Source organism: Phalacrocorax carbo, chromosome 1 (genome assembly GCF_963921805.1).
Source record: "Phalacrocorax carbo chromosome 1, bPhaCar2.1, whole genome shotgun sequence".
Classification (NCBI taxonomy): Eukaryota; Metazoa; Chordata; class Aves; order Suliformes; family Phalacrocoracidae; genus Phalacrocorax; species Phalacrocorax carbo.
In genome coordinates, this window is record NC_087513.1 from 101,116,199 (window position 1) to 101,138,430 (window position 22,232).

Here is a 22,232-nt window from a genome sequence, read left to right on the forward strand (position 1 = left end):
GGGCAGAGCCCAGCTCTCCCTGATGCCAGCCACCCCATAGCCCTGTGAGTGCAGCCACTTTCAAGTTGCTCATGGGAAGGCCATATTTCAGTTAGGTATAGAAATGAACTTCAGGTCTTTACCAGTTTAGCCAGCTATTTGTTCAAGAGTTGACTATAACTTAAAATTTTAAACTTATATTTGTGCCACACTTCACACTGGACATAGTTATATAGTATCCCTTTTGAAGTCAGGCTGGATTTGGTACCATATGTCCTTTCTAGGCCCCTTATAGAGGTCCGCAGCTGCTGCCTTGGGGTATCCTGGGAACCATCAGACAAGCAGGAAAAAAACCCATCAAAAACCATCTTGCAAAGAGAAAAGGGAAAAAAAATACAAAAGGAAACCCCAAACATCAATACCAAGAATGTGAAACCCCAGACCTCAGAGGCTGCCTGGCTGTGAGGCAGAGGAAGGCGCATGCCTTGGTGCCGCTGCCGGCAGGTGGACTCTGAAAGCCCTCATAGGAGGTGAGCTTCCTGCAGGGGTTGGCAGATGAGCAAAGTCGGTGGAGGTGCCTCTTCTTCTCCTCGCTCTGCACCCGCAGCCTCCCTCTCACCAGCACCGCCCGGGCGAGCGAGATGAAGTGGAGGAGGACCGCAATCTTTGCCATCCTGCAGGCACAGCTCCCCATTACAGGTAAGGCAGGTTTTTGTTTCATGAGGAGCTATTTTAAAGTTCTTTTGAGGACAGAGCACTTTGTTTCTGTGGTGGATTCCCCACCATTTTGGTAGCAGGAGAGTATCCGCATAAGGACCTCAGCCACAACTGTCCTCCTAATCATGGCTGGAATCATGGCCGCCAGTGAATGGAGCGGCAGGACCTGCTGTGTTGAGCTGCCCTGCTATAGAGAGACCCTCCAGAGGGCAGGGAGGAGGAGAAGGCGAGGACAGGCCTTGCTGTCGGTGCGGCCTCTCCTGCTGGAGTGACTGCCGCAGCTGCACAACAACTTGTAATCAAGGCTCTTGGCCCTCACCTGGGTGGCTTTCCTTGCGATTTAAAAGGGGAAACTTGATACAATAATGAAAAATCAGTCACTTACAGTGATCTGCAAAACAGAGGCTTTTAATTTAGTTAGATAAAATTTGAGCCATGTTGCTTATAACAACACGCTGGGTGGTTGGTTTGCAGTAAACAGTGTACCAGGCAGGCTGGAAATAGGGGGGTGTAGGTGATGAGAAAAAGGATAGGGTCTTTCCTTTTATGTCTCTGCCTTCTTACTTGTCTCCGCTAGATATGGCATAAAATTAAATCGTTTTTACCTTTATGTATTTACTCCTGGTGGTGTATATGCTGGGCCCACTTGGGCAGAAAGTGGAGCAGCTTTGGCATGCACAGCCCTCCAAAAGTCACATTAATTTTGGGAGAAAGGAACATACTTCTTAGTAGGTCTGTAGGTCAAATGATCAAGAAAATTGAATTTGCATCTAGAGAAGGCCTCAGTCTTGGCCTAAGTTTGGGGAAGTCAGCCAGTAGTAGTAGGCCACGTTTGAGCATGTAGGAAAGCAAAATTCACTGGAAGAGTTTCCCCTACAATGTACACCCTGAATGTACTCAACAGACCACCTCTACTGACACTGAAGAGCCTTGGTTACTCCCACAGACTTTTTATTTGAAAGTTTTCTGGAGGTTAGAGAAGAGTTTCACAGCCACTTGCTAATGCTGTGGGACCAGTTCTGGTAATTCGCGGAGGTTATGTTTCAGGAGGATTTTAAGCAATCATATGCTCTGTAGTAGGCATGCCTTCTGTTCACCCTCCATTCAGCCTCTGGGACCCCTCTGCCTTTCTGATACTTAAGTATGATACTTCTGGTACTTATATTTTGTACATTGCTCTGTAGCCATAGATGCGTGTAAAGGTATGGAAATTACTTTAGGTCAAAATTTCCATTTCTGTATTTTCTCCTTTTAGTCTGTCACAAGATATCAGTAGTTCAGGCTCCTAATTGTACGTTTTTAGCAGAAAACTTTTATTGAAAAAAATGTAATACAGTTTGCAGATGGGTAAAGCTAGCCCTACAGGGGTCTCTGGTGCAAAGCTCATAGGGGTATTCACAGCCTCAAAGAATACATGGGATTAAATTTTGAATAGGCTACCATTGCCATTCATTTGGAGATGGTTGCCTGCGGATTTGAGGGAAAGTATTTTTCATTGGATACCTGTAATAGTTTAAAGGAGAGTAGTATTTAGCCCAAAAGAATGAGTAGAATAGAAGAAATGTAGTACAAAACTTGTGGAATTTTTGCTGCATTATTGAGGCAGAATACACAGTAAGAAAAATGTAAGGTGACCATGAATTTAGCTCAAAGATGAGGCCAAACAGATGAGTTTTTCAGCTCAGAGCTATGAATAGAAGCAAAAATCTGCTGCTACCTGGAGTGTTTTCAAGAACTCTTAGAGTGAAGTGAACTTTTATTTTTTCTTAAAACAAGCTCAGAGTGGATAGAGATTCAGTAAGCTGCATACCACCTTACAGTGAGTTCATTCCACTTCACTATAATGCATTTTGTGCTTATTCTTCAAATGGTCAATTGAAAAATGCTACGAAGATTGGGACTGATGAACTTGCAAAGCCTATCCTTTTGATCTATTGAGTACTAAAGTAAATATGTCAAGCATGAGAAAAAAATTGATTTAAAAATAAGCAATTCTAGAGGTGGGCCACAAATTCTGATGCAGATTTTGAATTATTAACACCAGACCACAAATTTCAAAATGCTCAAACCTGCTCTTTGAGCAATTACAGAGGGAAGCTGTATCATATACACATTTAGTTTTCTGTGTTTCCCCCTTCAAAGGTACAGAAGTGTACATGTGGAAGTTTAGCTGAGGTCCTTCTATAGCCCCTCTGTTTAAAAGTGTGTAAAAATAATTAATTTGAATTCCTGAGCAGGTGACTTTATTAGTAATGTTGTTTGTTGAGACATAAGAAGAATATTAAAAGACTTCTACCCAAATATCACAATTAAAATGGTAAAAATCTTCATACAGTTTACAGAGGTTTTAGTATGAAGTATGAAAGGCTTCAATGGCAATAAAACAGTACTGTTGGCAATATTTAGAATTGCTCCTCCTTTTATTTTTTAAGGCTCATGAGATGACAATTTGATTTGTGCAAATACACCACACATACATGTATATAAATATACATTGAAGAGTTCTTCAAGGACAGCCCTTCCCTGTTTTTCACTTCTTTACCAAATCACTTTTCTCAGAATTGTCTGCTAAACAGAATTGGACAGCATTTTTTTGTTAACTCTGCGGAAACTAAACCATGTCAGCCTTTGGCAGGTATTACTTGCACAGCTTATTTTCACAATAGTTTGCTGCTCTACATAACTGCGTCTTCTGCCCATTGGGCGCCACGATGCCAGGAGCCTTTTTTTAATCAGGTCATGGATGGGAAAAGAAAATGGATAGGTGTTGGGTCTTAGGGTTCATTTTTTCCTTCCTTTTCATCAGATGACTTAGCAGGTCCGCAAACTGCAAAATTTGTAAACTAAAAGTTGTTTATGAGCCTGTCTGGGAAACTCAAACAAGTAAATACAGACTATTTTGGCTACTGTCCTCATTCCTTCTGTGCTGTCTTAAGTTCTCCTAGCTGAATTCTTGTTACACCCAGGGAAAAAAAAACCTAAAGGATTACTTTTACATGTTTTATTTTCTTTTTCTCCTGCCTGTTCACAATGATTAATTAATAATTCATGGAAAGAACTATGAACTGGCACATTAGCAAATGGAACAAAATGTAGGCAAATGTAGCCTTTCTTTGTAAAGGGACATTTGTTGAGCTGTTACAGTGCTAGATTCAATTCTCTAGTGCTTGTTATAGAGTAAGTGCTTTCTGTCTGAACCCTTCCAAGGAAAATTCCTAATGAGTGAAGTAACAAGTTAATGATCCTTTTGGTTTTTCATGTATGCTAGATGGGAAGTATATACAAAATAGAGTGAGCTATCTGAAAATATATTTATATTTCTCCTGTGTAAGTGTGTTCTTAAGTAAGACTATGTGGATAAAAAGCCAAAGTGGGGGAAAAAATAGGAGGTTCACTCGCAGCTTAAAGGGCACAAGAACTTGATTTATGAATGAATGTTCATGTGAGGAATGCTTTTGACAGCCATTTTATGTTACTTACACAAACTTGAATTGTGACTAGCACCATGAGTAAACTCATAAGCAAGGCAAAAAAGAGAGAGAGAAAGAAATCAATTATTTGTATCCTAACTAGCTCCGGACTGTAACCAAACTCCCTTTAAAAAAGAAAGAAAAAAATACTTGCTTGCACATTTGCAGATAACCATCGACTTTCCCTCCCCTCCTCCAATTCATCATTTATTTGAATGTCTATATCGTCTGTAGAAATGTAAGATGCAACTGCTATTCTAGCAAGAAAATAGAGTATGTTTTTAGAGTCACATGAATGGAAGAAACAACTTCGTAAAAAGACTTAAAATATTTATCCTGCTAACATTCTTTACTATGTCCGTGCATGTGTACTCATATGCATATTGTTGATTTCCACTGTTCTACTGGTACAACTTCGGTCAACAGCTAAAATAAAGTTTTGCGGATGTTTCCTTTTAGCATTAAGAAAACAATTTATGCTATTCCAGAATCTTTGAGAAGCTGAAATTTTGCATAGTTTTTTTATTTGAACTGTTATATAATGTAATATTTTAGGACTGGTTTTTAATACCGTTTCCTTATTTAAATTCAGTTCTGCTCCTTTAAAAAAATACATAGTATTTTAAGCTTTTAAAATATGACAGTCCAAATCAGATTTTTTTTTTCAGGAAAGCAATGAAGGCATTTAACTCCTCTTTGTCCTGTACAACTGATTTATGACTTCATACATAACAGATAAAATGTGCAGGCAAATGAAAAGCTTAGTTTGCAGTTCTTTAGTCTACTCACTTAAACGCACAGATCTTGGGATGCAGTGGAAAAGCACGTATTTAGCCACATACAATGGATATATCCATCTTTTTGAAAGTTAGACTTACTGATGCGTAGTTATGTCAGTCCTTTGACAATTTAGTCATTAAAAACAGAAGTGAAAACATCTAGATCCTAAATCTCAGAGATCACAAGCACTGGTGTCTCTTTAAGGGGTAGAAGCCATCTCAATTTTTGAACCATATAGATTGGAAATGTTTGAATCCGTACAAATTTCCTAGGAATAAACCACCAGCCTTTGGAAACCCTTTATGTATTTTGCTCTCAATACTTTGTTATATGTCTGCCAAGTCTTATGAGAAGAACAGCAAGTTTGGAGTTTTCCATCTTCTCATACTTTTGGTATGTGAGAGTATGTTAAAAGTGGTGCTTCTTGCAAGCAGGTTTGTGAAGCCTGATGAAATGCTCATCGTCTTTGGCCTATTTCTTTCATGAGATGTAATTGTAGTGAAAACTTCATCTATATCCTGACTCTGAGTAGCAGAACATTTTTAAAATTTTCTTTATATTTTTAAGTGAAGGAGAAGCCTTAATGCTAACACAACTCTTTGAAAGCTCAGATAATATGGAGGTGAAATATGTACCAAATTAGAATTTGATGGAAGCTGACAAGGGAAAAAGGTTGGAAATTTTTCAGCGAATGATAGTATAAAGCATAGTAGGACACACCGAATAAGTCTAAAGGGTGGATAGTTGTTCAACACTTGTGAGGTTTTTTTTAAGAAATCTCACCATATACGGTTTACTTAAAATTCAAGCTGTTGTCTTAGGTAAAAAATCTTAACTTTCACTCTAAATAAACTTCTTTAGATTCCTAGTCAAGTTTTCTAGCTTTTAAAGGAAACCTTGAAAATGCAAGCCTCCATGGCTCCAGAAACAGAAAAAGGGCAAACCAGCCTTATAACCTGTCACTTTTTTTTTTTTTCTTATCTTTAAGGCAGTTGCTATGTTGGGGGGGTGATAGGCCAGCCTGCCTCAGGATGCTGCAAAGCTTGCAATTAGCAAGCACAGAAAATAGTTTCCTGGCCAAAAAGAAAAGCGCATCAAACATTTAGAACCAGAGAACACTTAGAGAAGCTTTCCCAAGAGCCCCAAAACTTGAATAGTAAAAATGAATTTAAAAGTTTTATTATTATTAAAAAAAAAAAAAAAGTCAGAGTAATAGACTTAAACATTTTCCTAATGGGATAAGATGCGATATCCAGGAAATTAATGAGGGAATACTAATTTCGGTGGTGTTTTATTTCAAGTGAGCATATATTGGCCATCAAATAAAGGAAAGAGCTATGTGAGTTTAAAACCCCTTTTTCTGGTTGTTCATCCAAATTTTATAATCTGTTTTTTCCAGCCAGGAGCACAGGTGTTTTGCATTCATTTAGCTTAGAACGTTGCAGTCGCCTGCATGACAGCCAAACCTGCAATAAACAGAGCCAGATATTTGTAAAAATGCTTCCCAAATATTTAATGCATAAGTAAGTATTATAAATTCATTCGAATTCCCCAGGGCGTATATCTCCTCAGAAAGCAAACTGGGGCTTGGGAGGGGCAAAACAGAAAAATGTCCAGTTGCTAACTATTAGATGGATGAGAGCAAACCCTTGTACTTGCACAGATCCTCCAAGAGGATCAAGGTTCTTTGTGCAGGCATCTGTATATAGGAACAGGGCCCAAACTAATTAGATGCTTTGTTTGCAAAACATCTATCTTGAATTAGTTAATATAGAAATTCAGCTCAAACTAAAAATTAACATACGGTAATTTATTACTTATCAGATCATTTGGAAGCAAGAGTTTGGTATAGTGTGAGAATGTAACTTTTTAAATACTCTCGGCAAACATAATTTCAGTGAAAGAGACCAACTTCCTAACAGTAGATACTGCACGTTCCTAGTTATCAAATGTTTGTTTGGTCATTCAGAAATAGCTGAATGGTTTGAGTGATGTCCTTAAAAAGCATACACAAATTGGATTCCTGGGCTTGGACCTTACACCTCACAATTAATTCAGCAGAATTTTAAACCTTTGCAAAGAAAAATTTTGACTCATACCATATTATACATTAGCCGTAAAACTACTATAATATTAGATAATTTTTTGGTCACATATCCGCAAGCTTCAGTCAGAAAAAACGACATCAAATCTTTGGTAGAAGTAATTTCTGTGTCTACCTGCTATGTGTTGTTGCGATTTATATTGTTTCCCGTCCAGCCATGTAAAACCAATTGCAAGAAAGAAGTCTTACCGGAATTATGTGGAGTTATCTCCCTCTCTTTCTCTGTTTTTCCCTCTGTGATATGAATTTGCACAGAGTCATGATTTTGGTCTTTTATGTAAGTAAGGTGATTTCAGCAGTACTTTGTGCGTGCATGCAGGTGCATTTCTGAAGATTGAAAAGTAGAATAAAGTCTTGCAAGTTGTATTAAGAATCATATTCTGAAGGAAGGAAGGAAGAAAGACAGGATACAGAGAGAAATATTATATAATAGACGCACACAGGGTAACAGACCCAAGTATATGGGACAACAAGGTCTTGTAAAAAAAGTCTATCTAAACTAAAGATGGTTTCTAAGAAGCAAGCAAACAATTCTGTGAATTACGCCAAGTATAGTTGTTCTGTTTTTAAAATGTCTCATAGCAAGTTAGTTTCTTTTGATAATTTTTAAAAGAATATTATTTCATTTCTACAGATTTCTTCCTAACAACATGCTGCTAATTCTCAGGATTCACGTGCTATTTTATGTTATTTTATGGTTTATTGCCTAAAGGTATGATACCTGACTGAGTTAGTGTGCGCAGGTGAACTCATTCTTAAAGTCTTAGTCATTACAGACTAGAACCTGTTAAGGGAATTTGTAGTAGAAGATTTTCAGGAGAGGAGTATGGGAGTGGTGCTGCAAGAAATATCGTAAGTATGCATTTTTCTATTTGATTTTTAATTATAACTTTTTATTTTCATATTTCTGAGGAAATGCAAAAATTCTTGCTATTAATATTGGTTCAGCACTTAACAGTCTGTTGGAATTTGAAGACTTACAAATGCAATACAACCAAAGTAATCCATGTGATAATTAACTGACTTTGGAGGCTTCTACAAGCGACAGATTTGACTTCATGCTTGTTTGTTACCTGCAATTTTTTTTCCTCATTTACCTGTAACATGCTCTTCATTAGCAACGGACTTCTGGTTCTTCCAACCTCTCTCTGGACATGTAAATTCTCTGCATAAGTTTTGCTGGAGGTTACTCTGATGTATAAGATATAAGAATTAAATCTTTGCAGGTGCTAAGCTTAAAGAGAATTAGTGAAAGTAAACGAGGTGAACCTACCATTTTCAACAACCATCCTCTGAATTCCCTTTTCTTGAGAAGGAAAGGGAGGCATACCCTATCACAAGTTGCCCAATTTTTAACTTCTTGAAACTATTAGTCTTTTAAATGTAAAACTGAGTATTTGTGTATTATAAGTGTGACTCTGCCCAGTGGACCAGAGAAGATAAGCAAGGTTAACCCATGGATTTCAAGCAGAAGGTCAAACACCGTTCCAGTTATTTTAAAAAATGAGCATCTAATATATATCTAACGTATGCCATAGAGGCTTTCTGGAATTTAGCTTCTCAGAATAAGCACCTAAAATGGCGGTGGGGAATCTCTAAATTGCTTTCGGTAAAATTGGTTTTAATTATGCTTTCAGTAGGACGCAGTCTCACTTCTATTTGAGTAGGGAGGTGATGGGAGCTTTGCCTACTCATGCACACCATGCTCTGTATGAGCAGAATTATGCCGTGAACGCTAGCGCTTGTAGCACAGTGCTGTAACCTGGCCCATGTAGGTCAAGTCACAGATGGGTGGCCATGGACTGCTAGTGAGCTGTAAAATGCACTCACTTGAAAGCCCAAACCACTGCTTGGAGTGATTGCTTTTTCATCCCCACTTTTGGTAGATGGCCTCTACTTTCTGCACCAGTTCAATACAGTTTGCTGAGAGTATGGTTTTCTTTTTCCCTTGCAAATTAGGAATAATTTTGTCAAACATAGCATAACATTGTCTATTTTCTTGATACGGAAAGTTTGCAAAGAACTTGGAGTAAGTTGTTTTAAGGCAACTGTCTCCCAGACGATTAGCAAGGCTGTCTTGGATGTGATCTAACGTTCTGATGAAGACTGCTTGTGTCTTCAAAATTATGGTCCATCCCCAAAAGTTTGAAAATAACTACAGATCTTCAAGAATTTTGGTTTTTGCAAGAGTCTTGCCTAAAATATAAAGAAATGTGGAAAGTTATGCATACTGGGTTCATTACTTGACTTTTTTCTTAAGGGTGCATTTTGATCACATCTCTGAGTGTTCTTCCTTGACTTGAATGTTAAAAACCCAGGAGATTCTCACAAAATTACTTCTCTCTAGAAGAAGCAGCTTTTATTTACCTTGTTTTGAATTCTCTCTTAAATTTCAGATGTCTATAATATTAATGTGAACTAGACAGAACTGGAATCTTTCCTCTCCTGCCTATTCATGCAGCTAAATTAATAGCTTATCTTGTAATAACTCAGATGATACTTTACTACTTGCCTCAAAACCCAGCAGTGCTATAATTCATATGTTGCTGCAGTTAGCTGTGTCTCTTCTGACAGAAAAGCAGCAGCAGATTTTCAGGTTTGAGGCAATTTTTTTTTTTTTTTGGTAACTCTCTTAAAGAACTTACAGATACGAACTTTCAGCCCTATCTTATTGTAACATCTTTTCCAGGGTGTTTTTATCTGATTTTATCTATCTCAGCTGCAAAGAAGTAGCTAACAGGCTTGCCCCGTTTCTCTCTTGCTCTTCTTTTTTACATCTTGGGCCAAATGTCTATTTGTTAGACATGATGGCTTTAGTAGAATGAATATCAGGTTTAAAATAGAGCTTAAAGGAAAGCAACTTTCTGCAGAACTTTGCAAGATTTCCACACACGCACACACACGCCTGCCTTGTTTTCACAGGGGTAAACCAAACCCTTCCAAAGTATTTTTGTGAGACACTAAACAAAGTCTGTGAGCAATTAGTGTTCTGCGTTTGGGAAGAGGGAAACCCAGATTCAAGTCATTATTCTGTCTGACTCAGAGCGGGAGCTTGAACAGGACTCCCACATGCTAAGCCATTTGAGAGGCACTGTTTTTGATGAGAAATTCTAATGGGAGTGTAGAAACATTCCCTAATTAATATGCCATCAGAATTGGTACTGGGAAATGTTTCTGATGAGCAAGTGTTATCTCTATAAACCTATACAATTAAAGAGAAAATAAATCTCAACTTCAGTTGTAGTATTTTATGGCATCGGATTAATACTTCGCAGTCAATTTTTGTATTGCAACACATGTATTGTTGTGCAGAAGAGTTAGTTATGTTCTTGCCTGTTTTGCAGACCCTTATAGTAAGGGTCAGTGCTACAGAGTGGAATGTGTGTCTAAGAGTTTCCCCATACATCCTGGCAAAAATTGTTGTGCTCTCTTTAGTAGTGACTCTATTTCAGCACAACCAGAATCCCTAAGGAGGCTCCTGTGTGTGAGACTCTGCAAAATGGACGTAGAGGTAGCGCTGTTCTCATTTGCATAGGTATATAAGAATAACGTTGATATGAGTAGTGATAATATAGGCTTATATATTGATGATTCTGCCACTTCTGAAACCACATGTAATTATACAGGACTGGAAGATTTAGAAGGTGGTCCTAGGCTTCTAAATCTTAAGGGTATGCAAGGACCTGAGGGCGTCAGCAACATGAAATACAATCAGAGGAGGCAATCTGAGAAAGCCTAGCACATGTGCTGACCTTTCTTGAAGAGAAGGATTATGTGGAGCCAGAAAGGAGGGCTTCAGGTATTTAAAAAGATTTGGCAAGTAGCTTCACCTCTAAACGTGCTGTCTACATGTTGTAACTGTAATGTGGGGATAGTATTTAATTTCTGTCAAACTTTCCCCTTCTAATTAGGTCACGTTAGTGTTTTAGTAAATGCCGCTTATTTAAACATACCTAAACTAGCTTTAAATGAGCAGTCTTGTTTAGGCAGCTCCCCAGTGGTGTCAGCAGGACTTTTACTTCAGGCAAACTGCTTGGGCATACACCAAACTGCTCAGACAGATCTTTGCAGCTCCTATGAAGACCTATGCTGAAGGAAATGCGCTGTTACCAGCTAGTTGAAAACCAGTTTAGTGATGTTTTTGTGAGCCGCTGCCGCCTCCATAATGACTGCAGCATATACAAACGTTTTGGAAAGGAGGTTTCTCATTCTATGCCTTTGGGTTCAGTGGGTCTTCACCTCTGAAGCCTCAGGATGATTCTATAATAAAAGCATGGTAGTGTTCAGCTTCGTGCACAGTTAGAAGGTATCTTATAGCCAAGGAAGAACCCCTCTAAGTAGCTACACTATCTAGCTTTTATTTGTCAATTTGCATGTATAAATGATTTTACAAAGTGATGTAATTGAAGTCTGCAGTTAAATAATGTTTAATTCTAAAGTTTGGGGGTTTTTTTAGATTTAAATTTTCAGTGTTTCTCTGCTTAACTCCTCATTGTCTTCTTTTGTTGCAGTTCTGATTATTTTTAAAGTATCTTCTGGTGCTTTCTAATCTATCTGATTAGGAAGATTGCTATTACGATACTAAGAAAAATCAATATGAATGGAATATAAACTTTTTAAATTGGGATGTTTGAACTTTGAGATCTTGTCTGAAGGATATGTAGATAATTCTGACAGTTCCTGTCATCCTCACTGCTTTACGAAGTCTTTCTCCCCTTAGTGAAACAGTGCTATTTTTCAGATAAAGCAAGAAAATGGAAAAATGGGGTCACAGGTTTTGTACTTCTAACTGTGGCTGATTTACTGCATAACCTTCAGAAAGCCACTGGAATGTGTGTAGGCTTTCCAATAAACCAGTGTCTAAGGTTAATCAGGATGGGCCACTCTGTTCGCTGTTTTCATTAACTTTAAATTGCTTATCCAGTTGTTGATACACAAATGACCCTTAGCTAACACATGTGGTCCTGAAGACTATATGCTATTTTAGTATTTGATTAATTAACAAAGAGGTTTGTTTGCTTATTTCACAATGGTGTTTGGAAAACTGACGTCTATCAAATATTCTTTAGATCCTCCAGTGTAATATATTTTATATATAGGAAATTTAAATAGTGGCTGTGTCTAATTTGCTGCTGCATTCACAGTGACCCATACTGCTTACAGGACAGCCTTTGTTTGCACTGGGAAAATGGTCAACTTTTTTCCTTCTCTCTTTAAAAAACCTTTATCATTCTAGATTTGTTTCTCTCATCAGTTCAATTGAAAAAGTAAAAGCTCAGCTATGGACATTGCTATTAGTCTTTCTGAAGTGGAGAGAGGAAGGAAAAAAATAATGTCCTGTAAGACTGTGTGTTGTTTCACACCTAGAAAGCATCTCGACCTCCTTAGAAAATGTGCTGTAGAGATGAAAATCATGTATTGCACTCCATGCAACACATGCATGCCGTCACTGTTCTTGCTGGTACAGCTTTTAACGTGATGGTGTTTAAGCTGTTTGGTGTGTGAGTGTTATTGTTTAGAGACTGCAGTACTGGGATTGCAAATATATTTGAACAATTATTCTAACCACCTTTCACTCCCATGAGAACAGCTATGCTAGGACCTGATGATCGTCGTGTCTAAATACCTCATTTAGACTAAATAAAACATACATTATTTTTAATGGAAATAGTTCTTGCTGTTTCAGTAGATGTTGAAGTTCAGGTCTCTGCTGTCTGTCTTCCTATAACTGCACGCTGCTTTTCTCACAGGTAGCTCCTGGCTGCTGAGGACTTGCTGTGTGCATTAACTATTAACCAGGCATCAGGGCAAGGACTTCCGTTGGGGATTGACTGCAGTTTATTTGCTCAGTGTACGGAGCCTCTTTTGCCTCAGGGACCGAATAGAGCACCTTAGTCTTGAACTCCCTGGTCTTTGGCTTCTGAGAAGCCAGATTGCCTAAGGGGAGCTATACCTCAGCAGAGCTTTTGTCCAGGCTGTTTTGGCTCATACAGGGTAATGTTTGTAACGTGGCTTGGAAAATGCTCAGCGTGTGGCACTTCTCTATTATCTCTGTCATATGTGAGAACCAGAGGGGTGTGAGCTGCCTGAAAACTACTTTGGAATTTTTTTTCAGTCTTGGGGTCTCGAGCTGAGAAGGGATGGGGGAGTGTGAAATATTTGACAATAGAGACCTAAAGGCAAGTGGCACTTTGAATGGAGTTTACATATAATTCATCAAAGCATTGCCTCCTCAACATCTGTATGTAGTGTGTAAAAGAACACCCACTTGTGTATTTGTGCAGCGGATTTGAGACAAGTGATGATTACTGTCCAAAATACACTAGGGGGAGGGAGGACGAAATAAAAATGAGAATGCATGTTAGAAAAAATAGCTATAATCTGGTTGCTGAATTACTTTAGGGGGATCAGAAGAAGGATTCACGTTATCCAAATAAGCTTGGCTTAGGTTATTTTTGTGGAAAAGGGAGTAAAAACGGAATTCTTACTTGGGAGCCGTTTGCTGAGTTTACGGCGTGAACTTTTTCAGAAGGCTGGCTGTAAGAGCAAAAGAGTTTGCCAAGGAGACCTTCCTCAGTCCTTTGTTCTTATTTGCATATTTGAGAGGTACAAAAGAACACACAATGTTTAATCAAGCGTATTACAGATGTTTATGCAACAGAAGTTAATGGCTAGATACAGAGTTGCTATTGACATTGCAAAAGTATATGTGTGGAGAGCAGGACAAAAACGCGTGGATATGTCTGTAAGCGATACTAGCAGATCTGTGCAAACCCATTAAGTTCATAGTCGTATTTGGTATATTAGCATGAAAATGTGTTTCATTTCCATTATTGAATGCATTTTAAAATGCAGATTTAATAAGGATTAAAGATGATCTTTAGCAATTGTTGGTTTACTGATATATGCAAACATATCAGAATTACAGAATCTATTGATAATCTTTCATCTTCTATCAGAAAACAGCAGGTTTTGGCGAGTAAGTGAAGTTCTGCTATTGCATGCAGCCCATGATGGCTGATGCCAGGAATAATGGAATGTTCCTTTTTTCAGCTTGACATTACTATCTCAAAGGCAGGGAGTGCTGCTGCTGCTGGGACCTCCTCTGTTTCTGTCCTGCTTCCTTTCCCTTGCCAAGTGCTACCTGGATTTTGTCATTTATAAGCAAGAGGTGTGGGTATATCCTTCTAGCTATTTACCTTCCCACCAGTGACACATCTCAGGTTTGTTATAGTTTCTGTAATAGTAAAGACTGCTATTAAATGGTTTGAAAATCCAAACAAAAATCAGGAAATCCAGAAACGGGGGTTCATAAATACTTTCTAAGTTTCATTATATTTGTCTTTCTCCGACCATACTATGTGTGTGTCCAGGGATGTTCTTGTACGCACACATATGTAACATCTTGTGTGTGTCCATTGCAAGACAGTCATTGCCAGGTATTTTTCCAACCTGACACACTGTACTTATAACCCGGTCTCTACTTGAAGTCACTTTTTGAATGAGCAACACAAACTTCTTTCCTTTGATGATCCATGTATCTTTTAAAGATTCATCTGTCCTGATTCAACTTCCCAGTATGAAATTGCCATTTCAATATTCATTCTGTCAGCTAGCTTACAAATGCCTTATTCACCTTTTCTTAGGAGGAAGTCTTGTAAACCCTGTTTGTGTTCTTATTTTTCACTCATCTTATTTATCCACTTGCTATTTTTTTAATACAAATTTGAGATCGTGGCAACTGACCAGTTACCTTATCTAATTCACAGAAGAGGTATAGTCTCCATAAGAACTGCTACAAATAAACCAAATACTTTAAGGTATGTGTGTATTAGAATGATATACAGGTCTTAACTGAACCACATGAGTTTCTGCTTGGGTAACACAAAAATATTAATGAAATGTGAAATACCGTTTGATTACGTCCAGTTTGCCCTGATCTGTGAAGCATAATGTTAACATAATTGTTGAAAAATAAGATCAGATGCAGTACAATTTTCTAATATAAAAAAAGGCTTTGTGTGTGCTTGTCACATTTTAAAATTACATTATTGGAAGTTAAGAGCTAGCAAACTTCCTACTTTAAAATATTGAATTTGTTGAATAACAAGAGCCTGCTAAGGGTAACACCTTTGGTATTATTTTAGAGAAATGTGTAATTTCCCTGTGGTAAGAAAGCTTTGAGAGAGAACAAAATTCTCTCAGCCTCTCTATATGGTCAGATTTGTTTTATTATTCCTGAAGGACAGATTGGGAAATGAAAATACAAACAATCAAAACAGCTTTCCTCAAACCTCATAGCACAAGAATTTAGAATAGGAGAACTAAATGATTGTTACTGAGGATAAAATAATGATTTGATTTGCTCACTGGGTTTTCTGATTCAGATGATGTTCATATAATCTAGAGAAATACATTCAATGAAGTGTGCATTTTAGATGAGAGGAATATGTGCAAGTGGTTATGTAAGCAATTAATATCTTCCTCTAAAGCTGCACCTTTCCCTTCCTGTGGTATTTCTGTCTCTGATTCTTCTTCTGTTTGTGTGGAAGTAGGGTTTGCTTTTTTTATTATGGCTGGCTTCATGTGTCCCACTCTCTAGCATCTAGTGCTGTATTTCAGTAGCAATTTATTTTTAGCTGTGAAAATAATAAAGGAAAAATAACTGGTTAAAACTACTGCTGTTTCATAATTTAAAACTGAGAGTGGAGAAAGAAATAGTACAGATCTTTCTAATCAAATTGTGAGACGATTTTTTTTTTTCCCTGTGTATTCCTTTCATATGCAGGCTCTCTGAACTGCCAGCAGTGTGCAAAGAGCAATGGTAGTTGCAACTACATTTAAAGAAGGATCTTTTCAGCAACCTTCTTGCTTGTATTCATCAAATAATAAAGACATGAATATGTTTAATTTCTGAATTTTTGTTCTTGATGACCTTTGTTAGCCAGCTTACAAGTATGAACATAATGCACCTCTGTGACATGCAGGCTCTAAAATTTACATCAAAACCCAGTTTTCTGAGTCAGAACAAGTCTGAAGGCTCTAGCATAGCAGTAACTGCCTCTGCAGTTACCATTAAATACAAACAACTTGTCAGTTGAATTCAAAATGAAAAAAGAAAACGTAATTATTTTCTGTACTTACTTTGATACTACTTCAATAAAATGTTCGATTTTATGACGGAGGATATCTAGGCAGTTGATCACAACCATGGCAATTCTGTCAGCTCTGGAAAGGTGTTGATGGGTTGGTTTCTTAGAGGAGAAAGTAATCAAGAAACAAAACCATTAAACCAGCACCATCCCTCTACTTGGCTGTACATATAAGCCTGAGACATACTGGGCTACAAGGAGAGAGACAGGTCTAATTCGTTGTGCTGTCTGATAAGCAAAGAGTAGGGTGATGCTCTGCCATAAGAAAAGATACCTTTGATATGTCTTTTTCTGTCAGAGAGGCCTGTTCACGTTGCTCACCCCAAGGCATAGGTCATTGTCAGAGTTACTTTCCTTCTCCTCCAAGTGGACCACTGCTGGTGGGTGGATTGTGTGGGGTCGTGGAAGGACACAGTCCCGAATGCTGTGTTGTCCAGTGTGTGAGATGTTGCCTTCATACCCAGCATCATGTATCAGAAATTAACTGTGAGTGTTGTGCCCTGTGTATGAAATTAGTTTAGGTTGTCTACACCAGACTTTTGTCCATTACTAGCAGCTCAACAAGTATCAGTGTTGGAATATGGATGAGAAATCTCCTAAAAGCCTCTCTGTAGATGGGCAAAGCAGACGGAAAGAAGCCACTGTGCAAAGTCAGTCAAGCTATGCTGCAAAATCAGCTTTTTGATAGTTGTCATTACAGTGTGGCTAACACATTTTGGTCTTGCAGTGTGGACAGGACTGTGAATTGTGTCTTCACCTTGTCCCTGAATTATGTGATAGCCTTTGGTTTTGGTTGGGCTGTAACATGATTTGGGAATGTGGCTTGACACCATCTACACTGCAGAATAAACTGTGTTCCTAGCAGGGCTGAGCAATTATAATCTCATTAATACCTTCTCCTCCCCCAGTGTAGACTTTTAAAATCTTTTAATGAATCAGCACTTGCCACTAATTGCACTACTGTCATGAATCTAATGATTTCTTAGAAATTTGAAGTGCTTCATAAGTATTAATAGGTCCTCACACTACTCTTCTGAAGTAGTATGTTCCTGTAATTTCTATACTAATGGGGTAAATCAAGACACAGAAGGGTTAGTTGCCTTTCAGAAAGTCTCTGGCAAAGCCATCAATAAGACTGCAGATTGCTTTAGCCATTAGCTATAGTATGTTCCCATGTCTGATTTCATGATGGACTAATAGAATGGAAGACCGGACTAGAGCTGGCAAGAAACTATTTCTGCAAAAGTATGTTTCAGGACCCTTGATTATGAGTTTTTAGCCAAAGCAAGGGGAAGTTGTTTCATGTTGCTATTTGTGAACAAAACCAGTGATATAAATAGTAACCCATGTTCTAAGAAAAGTGTCTCCACATAAGTTGTTGCAGCAAGAATGAAAAGGACAGGAAGATAAATGCAGTGCTGAAGCATCTAGTAGATGAGTTGTAAGATACTCTACATATCTTTACAACCACCAAATTAAAAAAAAAAAAAAATCATGAGCCAAAGCAAAATCTGATTGACAGAAAATAAGTACCACATCCAGCATGCAAAGGCCCAGACATAGCAAAATGACATAGAACATGGTTAAAATCCATTCAGTGCTTTATAACAGGATGCTGGGGGTGCTGAAGAGTTACTATACAGAAAAGTCCAAAAGGACAAGTGTAAAGAATGACAGAGATAAGGAGTGAACGAGATTAATCAGTTAGCATTTAGGTTAAGATAGAAAGGGCGTTGGAAAAAGGAAGTCTTACCTGATATCAGATACAAGACTTGAGACTGGTTGTTTAAAAGGATAGTATCTTTTTATGATACCACCCTTGTTATTAGGAATGCTAAAGATGTGCTGGAAACCGTGAGACTAAGGCAGGAGGATTTCTTTTAGACAACTGTCTGTTAAATGGAAACAGCAAAACTGGCTTTTCCTTGAAAGAGCTGGACATCAACAGCTGACAATAGAAGAGGGTCAAGATGAAGACAACTACCAAAAAACCGACCAAGGATGTGTTCTTCTGTAGTGAAATGACAGATTGTTGTGTTATGGCCAGAAGGGAAATCTCTGCTTTGAGTCTGTTTTTCTCTTGAAAAGGCAATACTGCAACTGCTGTATTACATTAAAGGCTTCAGTGGAAGGAAAGCGTATCAATTCACCTTTTTAATTTTTTTTCTTATTTCTGGCAACATCTTAACAGAGAAGTACATTTCCTTTTTATTTCAAGCAAAATACATATGAAGATCAGTAATAAGATTTTGAGTTCCCAGGGGAATGCTATGAGACTGGATAGTGTGTCTGCGTCAACCCAGGTGTCCTAGGATTAGTGCTGGGTAGCAAACCCTCAGCGAGGCTGCTACTGGTCTTTGCAAAGCAGCAGGATGATGCACATTTGACTACCCCAAAATGTTGGCAACTGTGACTGAAAAGGTATGTAAATTTAAAACGGCAGGGGTTTTCCAAGGTGTTGAAAAGGAGTGGGAAGAGTGGGAGGCAGAGGAGACACCATAAATTTTCTCCAGGCACAGGGACTGAAATTGTTTTGAATGTCTTCCCCATTAGACTTGTGGGGCTATGTTAATGGCAAGAACCAGAGGGGCTTTCAGGAAGGCTCTGTGTGGGTGTAGAAAATGAAAGCATGGTGAGGCCACAGTCTTCAAATTCATACAATGATAAGTTAATAACGTCATGCGGTCCGAAGATGTGATGTTAATTCCCTTCTTATTCAGGAAAACTGTGATGCCCCTCACTGCTGGGTGTCATATGATGCTGTCACATACCTTTCCCATATGTGGTGCTTTTGGATCCAGGACTGTCACTGATCTGCCATGTGAACTTCAAAAGGCCACTGCCTCTTTCTGTGCTGTGCCCCTTCCCAGCCTTCATCACTTGTTTATTTGGACTCTGATTGTGTAGCACCTCATACAGTCCAGAAATTAACGCACTAATCGAAGCCAAAATTAAACAGAAACATAAGTCTTCGTAGGATTGAGGTACATGCGGTCTTTTGAGGACAATTGCTATATTTAAGCAGGTACACCTGTAACACCACAAATAGTATCATCCAAAACTGCGATCATTGAGGGCTGGGGCCCTCGAGACTCTTTAATGATTTATGATAGCAGTTGAGTCTTGCTGTTATCATTTTACGGGCACAGAACACGCATCAGCGAGCAAAACACAGCCCCTATAGTAAAGAAGGTTGGTATTGGGAGTTTCATGTGAAGGTAAAATGAATACCTGAGTACCTCTGTCAAAAGTCTTTAGGTAATGTAAAGCAAGAGAGCTGTTTTGGTTTTTGTTTTAAATCTTCTGTCCATCTCCAGAGGTGTTTTCTTGCAAGAGCATCTTAGAGACTACATCTCTTCCACTGCTGGCTTGTTTAGGGCCAAAGAAGTCTTTCAACACTGAGGCTGACCCCTTTTGTTTTCAGTGTCTTTTACGCACAGTCTCCAAAATGCGCAAGTTTCAGGCTGCTTTCCCCTCAACTCAGCAGAAAATGTTAGCACTGTTGATCTCTGTGACAGAGCAACGGGTGACAAACTGCCTTGTCATTTCAATCAAAGCCACCTACACTTGTCATTAGATTTATCCAGGGTTAAACTGTTCATTACGCACCAGCCCGGGCTGCCCGGGGTAGCTGTTTTTCTTAATCTCTTGTCATAACTGTTGTAGGTTGGAGGTGGGAATGAAAGCACCTGCTGGCTGAATTGACAGCTTTATTCTAGGAGCTGGGGACTCGGCTGAAAGGAAAAAACAAATGGGGACATGAATTACTGGGTATGCAGTTCAGAAGGGTAATGCATTTTGTAGAATTAAGAGTTTGTTTAAAAAAAATTATATACCAGTTCTCATATCCTCCTACTTCCTATATACCCTACTTTTTGCATGTTTTTCTATGTTACTCTTGTTTCCCTCTCCCGCATGAAACTGCTTTTTAGGGTCTTTTTTGCTGAGAGACTTTGCTCTTTTAATTGGAATACTTTTATAAAGATTCTTTACCAATTCTTGTGCCAGTTTTTGTTTAAAAATTCAAATATATAAGAAAAGATGATCTAGACCCAGCTGGTATAATCTATTTAACATTATAACACCACAACTCCAAATGCATTTTATTTTTAATTTTGTCATGCTATGTGTCAGTGTGTTAACTGTCTTTACATTGTTAATTTATTTTAATTCGTCTTGTTCAGTGCCTTATCTCTTGGAAGTGGGAATCTTGTTTTGAGTCTGATACTGACTTGCTGATGCTCCCACTTACCCTACAGCTAAGTGGAAATAAAGATTTTTTTATTATTGTTTATTTTTCATTAAGTACCATGCTATTTGCAGTAAAAAGCCCAGCTATACCCCTGGGAGACAGCTACTCCCTGAGTAGCTTAGGAAGAAAAGAATAATAGATTCCCCCTGACCCACCCCAGCCATGGGAAATAAAATGGCTGTATTTGAGTTATTTGGAATAAATGCTCTACATTAGAGTTTTTGATCTGATAAAGCTTACTACAGGTATATTAGACCTTTGATTGAATTTTCATAGTGTGTTCAAGTGCTAGGTATAGTGCACATGTACTTTTTTAATAACTTAAACCACCTAAATTCTGGCAATACTGCTAATGATTTGTTGCTACTGGATAACTTTCGATGACTCAAACATCCGAAGCGATTTCAGTGACCCAAGCTTTAAAACAATATAACTTATTACTAAGTGTTTTCTTATTTTCTCCTAGTTTGGCCAACCCTGTATAGAAAAAGAAGCATTTAAGGAAATAAATGTACATAATTATATATTCTAGTGTCTTTATATATTGTCATAATCTATTTTTTATTATCTTTAATACATATATTATTGTTATATATATTATCTCAATATGCTGCATGCTAAAAATAAGCATATTCTAATACTGCTTTCCAAGAGCATATAGCATGTATCTCAAAGTTGTGCTCTGGGGCAAGTCTTTATGTCTATGGCCATTAAAATAAGGGCTTTTTTCATACAGGAAAGCAACATTAGTTATCTGACATGCATCTTGACCTTGGCACGCTGAACAACAGGATTTTTATCAGCGAAGTTTCTCTCAGGATATAGAAATACAGCAAGTAGACTGGAACAGTTTTTAGGAACTTCCTAAAAATTTTCTGTCAGACACCTGGTTTGTTCACATCTTAGTACAACGTGGCAGATGTAGGCAGAGAGGGTTTAGAGCTGTTTATTTAAGATGAGCCATCAGGCACCTGTGTGTAACTCAGCGTGGTTACATTTCCAGCACGTTGGACATGCCTCCTGCCCAAGCAGCACGCAAACGCTTTGGGGCCTCCAGGAAAAAGACAAACCAAGCTGTGGAACATTGCTGCTGTGCAGGTGTCCTGCAAGAAAACAAGTCCAGGGTACCCACAGAGGGACTAAGGAGAGCAAAGTGTCAAGAGAAATCACTACAAGACCTCTCTCATACCAGGAGAGAGCCTGTGAGGACTGTTAGGGAAGAAGCAAAGGAGAACAAAGTAACTCCGAAGGATTTATAGTATGGTGGTTAAGAAAAGGGAAGAAGAAGCCACGCAACGTGAGGGGAGGCGGGATAGTTCTGAGATACAAGGGGTGTCATCAGATATCCATTAAATTATTTTTAAGGTGCAGCAGGTGAATCTTTTGGCCTGATACTGTGAGGGGACTGGACCTAGACCTTCCATTGGGATGACTTAAAGCAATGAGACCTCAATGGTACTTGGAATCTGGCCTTTTATAGTTACATGGAATTATGTGGTTACTGATGCACCGTTTTGAGTTTGATTGTAATTTATTATTGGGTGATTTAAAATTGGAGATCTTTTCTGTAAGGTGTATGTGGAGGGGGGAGCAAGGGGAAGATGAAAAGACAGGGAGGAGAGAACAAGGCAAATATTCTGCAAAAGGTTAAACTACTTGCAGAGACAGCCAAGGTGGGAACAAAAGGGAAAGCATCAGAGGATAAGCAGCAAAGCATAAGATTAAGGGGAGAATTGTAGATATGATGGCCCAGTAACTTACCTTTATATCATCCTCTT

At 38.4% G+C, this 22,232-nt stretch overlaps 1 protein-coding gene across 2 annotated transcripts in view; it reads left to right on the plus strand.

Annotated features, from left to right (window-relative positions):
- Positions 1-311: 311 nt before the first annotated feature.
- The window catches only part of CD247 (CD247 molecule), a 56,585-nt gene continuing 34,664 nt past the window's right edge, over positions 312-22,232 (plus strand). Inside the window, exon 1 of one of the 2 annotated variants that reach the window (XM_064469086.1) lies at positions 312-678. In XM_064469086.1, the coding sequence (XP_064325156.1) occupies positions 621-678 (58 nt within the window). In that variant the 5' untranslated portion in view covers positions 312-620. The remainder of the gene's footprint in view (positions 679-22,232) is intronic. The other variant, XM_064469078.1, reaches the window with a different exon arrangement.